The sequence below is a fragment of the Colobus angolensis genome, unplaced genomic scaffold, assembly GCF_000951035.1.
Source record: "Colobus angolensis palliatus isolate OR3802 unplaced genomic scaffold, Cang.pa_1.0 Scaffold28, whole genome shotgun sequence".
NCBI lineage: Eukaryota > Metazoa > Chordata > Mammalia > Primates > Cercopithecidae > Colobus > Colobus angolensis.
In genome coordinates this window covers 6430799-6438451 of record NW_012116043.1, presented here as the reverse complement: position 1 = coordinate 6438451, position 7653 = coordinate 6430799, and the positions used below count along the sequence as shown (strand labels likewise).

Genomic DNA, 7653 nt, shown 5'->3' with positions numbered 1-7653 from the left:
CCTCCTGAGTAGCTGGCACTACAGGTGCACACCATCGTGCCCAGCTAATTTTTAAGACATTTTTTGTAGAGACGGGGTCTCCTATGTTGCCCAGACCGGTCTCAAACTCCGGGGCTCAATCTATCCTCCCACCTCAGCCTCCCAAAGTAGTGGGATTACAGATGTGAGCCACCGTGCCCAGCCTGAACTTGTGGGTGGGTTTTGTGAACTGGGCCAAATGATAGTCACCACCAGACCTTCCACAGCTTTTAAGTTTGATTTCTAGATGTTTTCTTAAAACCTCAGGCTTTTGCCTCATGAGGTCTGCAATGAAGGAAATAAGATCAGGTATCCGGATTTTTACTATCACTAGAAGAACATAGGTGGTTCCTCAGAAATGTTTAACACTTAAGGAGAGGCCCCCCCACCCCCTCGCCCCCCCCGGTCTGCATTTGAGGGAGGAAAAAGGGCTGATAAAATGGTACAAGTTGAGAAGAATTAAATCTATCCTGTACTCACGGCATTTCAGAGATGCTGCGCCCCAGTCTCGTCTCTGCCTGACCCCGTAGAGGGGCGACAAAGGGCTTGTAGCTGGCGTCCACAGTAAATGTCTCCAAGAAGGAAAGACGTAAAACCTTAGCAAAAAGCAATATGCCTGAAAAGACGCTGTACCTCACTTTCTGCTGGAGAAATGTGAATTGTCCCATGATACCATTTCCCCCTGTCAGTTTGGCAGATATTAGAAGGTGGAGGAAACCCAGTTTGGGGGAGCAGTAGGCAGGGGAACTCTCATGCATCGTTAGTGGAAGCCAAAAATCGCTGCAACTTTTAGGAGGGAAAGTACCTATTAGCAATCATTGTTTAAAATGCACAGGACCAGCACGGTGGCTCACACCTGTGATCACAATGCTTTGGGAGGCCTAGGCGGCAGATCACCTGAGGTCAGGAGTTCGAGCCAGCCTAACCAGCATGGTAAAACCCCATCTCTACTAAAAATACAAAAATTAGCCGGGTGTGGCGGTGCACGCCTGTAATCCCAGCTACTTGGGAGGCTGAGGTGGGAGAATCGCTTGAATCCAGGAGGTGGAGGTTGCAGTGAGCCGAGATCACGCCACTGCACTCCAGCTTGGGCGACAGAGTGAGACCCCATCTCAAAATGATCAAGTGCACCCAAAGTCTTGGCTTCAGTGTTCCACTGTGAGGAATTGAGCCTGACAGATACAGTGGGCAACAATATGAACAAGAGTGTTCTTTGCAGCCTCATTTGTGGTATCAATGAAAGGAAGGGAGGGTAAATTGTCCATTCATGGTGGGCTACTTTTAGGAATTGTGCATCCAGACAGGTGGACGCTCCCGTAAGTTGATTCATGGGAATAGAGGGCTGAGGTCTGGGCTGAGCCAGCAAAGATAAGGAAGCGTCTGGCCATTAATTCAATCAACCAATATTTATTGAGTACCTTATATGTGCCAGGCACTCCTCCAGGCTTGGGGATAGGAATGAAGGAAACACTGTTCTTGAGGGCAAGCCAGACAAATGTGAAAAGTAAATGCTATAGTAAGGAGAAAAAAGCTAAGAGAAGGGGCAGGGTGTAGTTGGAGGAATATACAATTTTATTATTTATTTTAGAGACAAGGTCTAGTTCTGTCACCCAGTCTGGAGTGCGGTGGCATGATCATAGTTTACTGCAGCCTCGATCTGCTGAGTTCAAGTGATCCCCCCACTTCAACCTCCTAAGTATCAGGGAAGATAGGCACATTTTACCATGCCAGCTAATTTTAAAAATTTCTTGGCCAGGCGCAGTGGCTCAAGCCTGTAATCCCAGCACTTTGGGAGACCGAGATGGGCGGATCACGAGGTCAGGAGATCCAGACCATCCTGACTAACATGGTGAAACCCTGTCTCTACTAAAAAATCCAAAAAAAAAAAAAAAAAACCACTAGCTGGGCGAGGGGGCAGGCGCCTGTAGTCCCAGCTCCTCAGGAGGCCGAGGCAGGAGAATGGCATAAACCCGGGAGGCGGAGCTTGCAGTGAGCTGCGATCCAGCCACTGCACTCCAGCCTGGGCAACAGAGTAAGACTCCGTCTCAAAAAAAAAAAATTATTTTCTTTTCTTTTTTTTCTTGAGACAGAGTTTTGTTCTTGTTGCCCAGGCTGGAGTGCAATGGCACGATCTTGGCTCACTGCAACCTCCTGCCTCAAGCAATTCTCCTGCCTCAGCCTCCCGAGTAGGGATTACTGGGATTACAGGCATATGCCACCATGCCCGGCTAATCTTGTATTTTTAGTAGAGATGGGATTTCTCCATGTTGATCATGCTGGTCTCAAACTCCTGACCTCAGGGGATCTGCCTGCCTCTGCTTCCCAAAGTGCTGGGATTACAGGCATGAGCCACTGAGCCTGGTGTTTTTCTTTTTTCTTTTCTTTTTTTGAGACAGAGTCTTGCTCTGTCGCCCAGGCTGGAGTGCAGTGGTGCAATCTTGGCTCACTGCAACCTCTGCCTCCTGGGTTCAAGCCATTCTCCCACCTCAGCCTCCCAGGTAGCTGGGACTATAGGCATGCACCACCATGCCCGGCTAATTTTTTTGTATTTTTAGTAGAGATGGGTTTTCACCATGCTGGCCAGGCTGGTCTCCAACTCCTGACCTCAAGTGATCTGCCTGCCTCGGCCTCCCAAAGTGCTGGGATTCTAGACATGAGCCACCCCGCCTGGCCATTTTAAATTTTATTTGAGACAGAGTCTCTCTCTGTTGCCCAGGCTGGAATGCAATGGCATGGTTTCGGCTCACTGCAACCTCTGCTTCCCAGGTTCAAGGGATTCTCATGCCTCAGCCTTGTGAGTAGCTGGGACTACAGCTGTGTGCCACCACACCCGGCTAGTTTTTTATTATTAGAAGAGATGAAACCCTATCTTTTATTTTATTTATTTTATTTTAATTATTTTATTTTATTTTATGAGACAGAGTCTCGCTCTGTCACCCAGGCTGGAGTGCAGTGGCGGGTTTTCGGTTACAGCAACCGCTGCCTCCTGGGTTCAAGCTATTCTCCTGCCTCAGCCTCCTGAGTAGCTGGGATTACAGGCAAATGCCACCACACCCGGCTAATGTTTGTATTTTTAGTAGAGATGGGGTTTCACCATGTCGGCCAGGCTGGGCTCAAACTCCTAACCTCAAGTGATCTGCCTGCCTCGGCCTTTCAAAGTGCTGGGATTACAGGTGTGAGCCACCTGTATCCGGCCAATTTTTAAATTTTTATAGAAATGGGGTCTCACTATGTTTCCCAAGCTGGTCTTGAACTCCTGGGCTCAAGCAATCCTCTGGCCTTGGCCTCCCAAAGTGCCAGGATTATAGGTGTGAGCCACTGCACCTGTCTTCATCTTCTCTCTTGAACTTGCTCTCCTGTCATATTTTCTACCTTGGTCAACGACACTTCTGTTCTCTGCCTCCACCCACCGCTGTCTGCCACTGATCACCTAAGCTCAAAGGCCAGGGATTCTGGATTTAAACCTTCCCTTTCCCTCTCTTACCTACCAAATCTGATGCTTCTTCCCTATTCCTCAAATCCATCCACCTCTTCCTCTGCTCCTCAATACCAAGAGATAAGTCCTTTTTTCATTGGCTCTATCGTTGGGGCCAAAATGGGAGCCCCTCTCCAGCTTCTCAGGAGGCTGAGGCAGGAGAAAGGATCACTTGTGGCCAGGAGTTCGAGGCCAGCCTGGGAAACATGGAGAAACCCTGTCTCTACTAAAAATACAAAAATTAGCCAGGCATGGTGGCATATGCCTATGGTCCCAGCTATTAGGGAGGCTGAGGTAGGAGGATCGCTGAAGCTGGGGAGGTCAAGGCTGCAGTGAGCTGTGATCATGCCACTGCTCGCCAGCCTCAGTGACAGAGACCTCAGACAGAGCGAGGTCCCAGACAGACTTGGGTTCCCTTGTGGGCAAGAACCACTCCCCCAAAAAATATGAATATTCACATAGCATTGACTTTGTGCCAGCCTCTGTTTTAAACATCTTTGATACTAAACTCACAACAGGGCTGGAAGGAGGGTATTATTATAATTCCCACTTAACATAGGAAACTGAAGCACTGAGAGGTCAAGTAGCTTGCCATAGGTCACACAGCTATCAAGTGGCTATCTGAGAGGTTAACTCAGGCAGTCAGGCTCTCTACTATGTGCTCAGCTAATGGGTGTCTGCTCTGCATGCTTTATTTATTTATTTATTTATGAGACAGAGTTTTGCTGTTTTTGCCCAGACTGGAGTGCAGTGGTGCGATCTCAATGCAACCTCTGCCTCCTGGGTTCAAGTGATTCTCTTGCCTCAGCCCCCCGAGTTGCTGGGATTACAGGTGCACACCAACAGGTCCAGCTAATTTTGTATTTTTAGTAGAGACAGGGTTTCACCATGTTGACCAGGCTGGTCTCGAACTCCCAACCTCAGGTGATCTGCCCACCTTGACCTCCCAATATTTTTTTTTTTGAGATGGAGTCTCACTCTGCCACCCAGGCTAGAGTGCAGAGGTGTGATCGCGGCTCACTGCAAGCTCCACCTCCCAGGTTCAAGGGATTCTCCTGCCTCAGCCTCCTGAGTAGCTGGGATTACAGGCAACTGCCTCCATGCCCAGCTAATTTTTGTATTTTTAGTAGAGGCGAGGTTTCACCCTGTTGGGCAGGCGGGTCTCTAACTCCTGACCTCAAGTGATCCACCTGCCTTAGCCTCCCAAAGTGCTGGGATTACAGGCGTGAGCCACCGCGCCTGGCCATATGTGCCCAACTTTCTAAAATGTTGACTCAAATTTGTTTGAAACCATGCAGGCAAAATGAAGTAGGTCTATGAGCCACATTTGGTCTGTAAGCCACTAGTTTGCATCCTTCTGGGTTATACAATTTCCCTTCTTCACATAAGTCACGGGAGAATAGAGGGGGAGTATTTTTTTGCACAGAATCCTTTGGGTTCTCTCTGATCTCTTTATTTCTGAAGTTCGTGATCCCAGAAGTCCTGATTTCTTCTATAATCTGAAAAAAAATTCCCAACTCCCACCATTATACCAACTCAGAGTATTTTTTTTCTTCTTTTGAGCTATGCTGCCTCCTAGTTCTGAGTTGACTTATCCTCACGGAGGGTTCTCAAGCTTTAGAAGCAGAAAGAGGCCAGGCACAGTGGCTCACGCCTATAATCCCAGCACTTTGGGAGACTGAGATGGGCGGATCACCTGAGATCAGGAGTTCAAGACCAGCCTGGCCAACATAGTGAGATCCCATCTCCTGAAAAATAAAAACAAAATTAGCTGGGCATGGTGGTGCATGCCTGTAGTCCCAGCTACTTGGGAGGCTGAGGTAGGAGGATCACCTGAGCCCAGGAGGTGGAGGTTGCAGTGAGTCGAGATCACACCACTGCACTCCAGCCTGAGCACCAGAGTAAGACTGTCTCAAAAAAAGAAAAAGAAAAAAAGGTCCAAATTTGCCCCCTACCAACTCTTTCCTGGTTTTGAAGAAAGAATTTCCTTCCTAGGGTTTTAGGACCCACCTACCTCATTCTTTTGCAAGGATCACTCACACTTGTGTGAGTATGAACAAGCCCCTTTTCAAAAAAAGCCCTCACTGTGGGCAAGGCTGGGGCAGTGCAGCTGCATGGGTGGGCCATGGGCACTGCACTGATGAGGGGAGGGACTGGAATCCCAGACCCCTTCTACCTGCTTTATCTCTGAGACCAGGAACCAAGGGACCATGTCCTACAGTTGCTGAGCAGGGATGCTGCCCCCTAGAGTCCCTTGTCTAACACTCTCCCCTTTCCTGTGTTCAGAGGTTTGGGCTCTGGGTAGCAAAACTGAAGACAGCTCATCTTTAGAGATATCGGCCCGGCGCGGTGGCTCACGCCTGTAATCCCAGCACTTTGGGAGGCCGAGACAGGCAGATCACGAGGTCAGGAGATCGAGACCATTCTGGCTAACGAGGTGAAACCCCATCTCTACTAAAAATACAAAAAATTAGCTGGGTGTGGTGGCGGGCGCCTGTAGCTCCAGCTAACTTGGGAGGCTGAGGCAGGAGAATGGCGTGAACGCTGGAGGCGGAGCTTGCAGTGAGCTGAGATCGGGCCACTGCACTCCAGCCTGGGGGACAGAGCAAGACTCTCCGTCCCCCCAAAAAAAAATGTTGAAAAACTCTGACCCCACCTCAGGGCCTTTCCCTGTTTACTCTTCCTGGAATTCTCTTCCCGAGCATGGTCCCATGGCTGGCTCCCAAATGTCACCTTCTCGGAGAGGTCTTCCCTTGATCAAAATGACCTCCCCTGCGATCTTCACCTCCATATAATCTCATCAACTGCCTTTTTTTTTTTTTTTTTTTTTTTGAGACAGGGTCTCACTCTTGTCCAGGCTGGAGTGCAGTGTCACGATCAGGGCTCACTGCAGCCTCGACCTCTGTCCATCAATCGATCCTCCCACCTCAGCCTCCTGAGTACCTGGGACCACAGATGCGCGCCACCACGTCCAGCTAATTTTTATTTTTTATTCGTGTACACGGTGGGGGGAGGGGGGCCGGGGTCTTGCTATGTTACCAGGCTGGGCTCGAACTCCTGGTCTCAAGCGATCCTCCCACTATGGCCTCCCAAAGCGCTGAAATTATAGGTGTGAGCCACCACGCCCTGCTCATCGCTTACTTTATTTTATGAATTGCGTTTACCTCTCTACAAAAGCAATATCATCCGTCTTTCCCTCCAGGGTGCAAGTCCCCTTCCTTCCCTGGTTCCGGAATTCCCCTCTCAGTGCGATCCCTCTTGGCAAAGCGCTGGCACCCGCGGCTACTCGGTCCGCTGCGCTGGCGGCCGCCCTGGCCTTCCCTGGGGTGCCATGAGGCACTACTGCCTTACGCGGAACATAAACACAGACACCGCATTGGACCGGGGCATGCTTTAATCGGGAGGGCTGGAGTAGAGGACTGCCCGCCGAGGGGTGTGGTCATGGTGGGCGGAGCCTTGCGGGCCAGTCTACTGGTGGGCGGGACCCAAGGGGAGCAGCCAGTAGGGAAGTTGGGCGAGTTCCAGAATCAGAGGGCGTGGCCGTGTCTGTGGGTGGGCGGGGCCTCCGTGGGGAGGGCGGTAGGCGGGGCTTACATTCCGGGCACCACCCCATTGGTCTCCAAGTCGGTGAGGTTGCCCCGCAGGTTCTGCTCCTCCTCGAAAGCCTTGAAAAGTGAGTTGAAGTTGCCGGCTCCAAAACCCTGGGGTGGGAAAGAGAAATGAGTCAGGGACCCAGAAAACCGAGTGTGCTAGCTGCCTGTCCCCTCGGGCCTGCCGGAGACAAGCGGTACCTGGTGGTTGTGGCGCTGGATGACTTCCAGGAAGAGCGTGGGCCGGTCCTGCACCGGTTTGGTGAAGATCTGCAGGAGGTAGCCTTTCTCGTCGTAGTCCACCAGGATTTTCAGCTCCTAGGCGGGAGACAGGGGTCTCTGCTAGGGGAGGCAGGTCTCTGTCCTGGCACGGTGAGATCTTTGGAAAGTCCTCAGGGGCTCCTGTACCCCAAAAGTCTGGAAATGACCTCTTTTTCTGGCAGTTCCAGCCACCTCCAAATATGTCCCCAAACTGTCCTATTACCATTCCCCTACTACAGGTCCTGTCTAAGGCACCATTCAAGACTGCTGCCTGCTTCTAATCTTGTATCCTCACAATCCATCCTCCCC

At 50.6% G+C, this 7653-nt stretch overlaps 2 protein-coding genes across 4 annotated transcripts in view; one reads left to right on the top strand and one right to left on the bottom strand.

Moving 5' to 3' along the window:
* SETD1B (SET domain containing 1B) overlaps positions 1-6890 on the top strand; it is a 36832-nt gene extending 29942 nt beyond the window's left edge. Inside the window, exon 20 of the mRNA XM_011948592.1 lies at positions 6761-6890. Coding sequence (XP_011803982.1) covers positions 6761-6890 — 130 coding nt within the window. The remainder of the gene's footprint in view (positions 1-6760) is intronic.
* HPD (4-hydroxyphenylpyruvate dioxygenase) overlaps positions 6870-7653 on the bottom strand; it is a 65266-nt gene continuing 64482 nt past the window's right edge. For all 3 annotated transcript variants that reach the window (XM_011948504.1, XM_011948506.1, XM_011948505.1), the window contains 2 exons: positions 7285-7401; positions 6870-7194 (listed from right to left, as the gene is read on the bottom strand). In XM_011948504.1, coding sequence (XP_011803894.1) covers positions 7084-7194; positions 7285-7401 — 228 coding nt within the window. In that variant the 3' untranslated portion in view covers positions 6870-7083. The remainder of the gene's footprint in view (positions 7195-7284; positions 7402-7653) is intronic.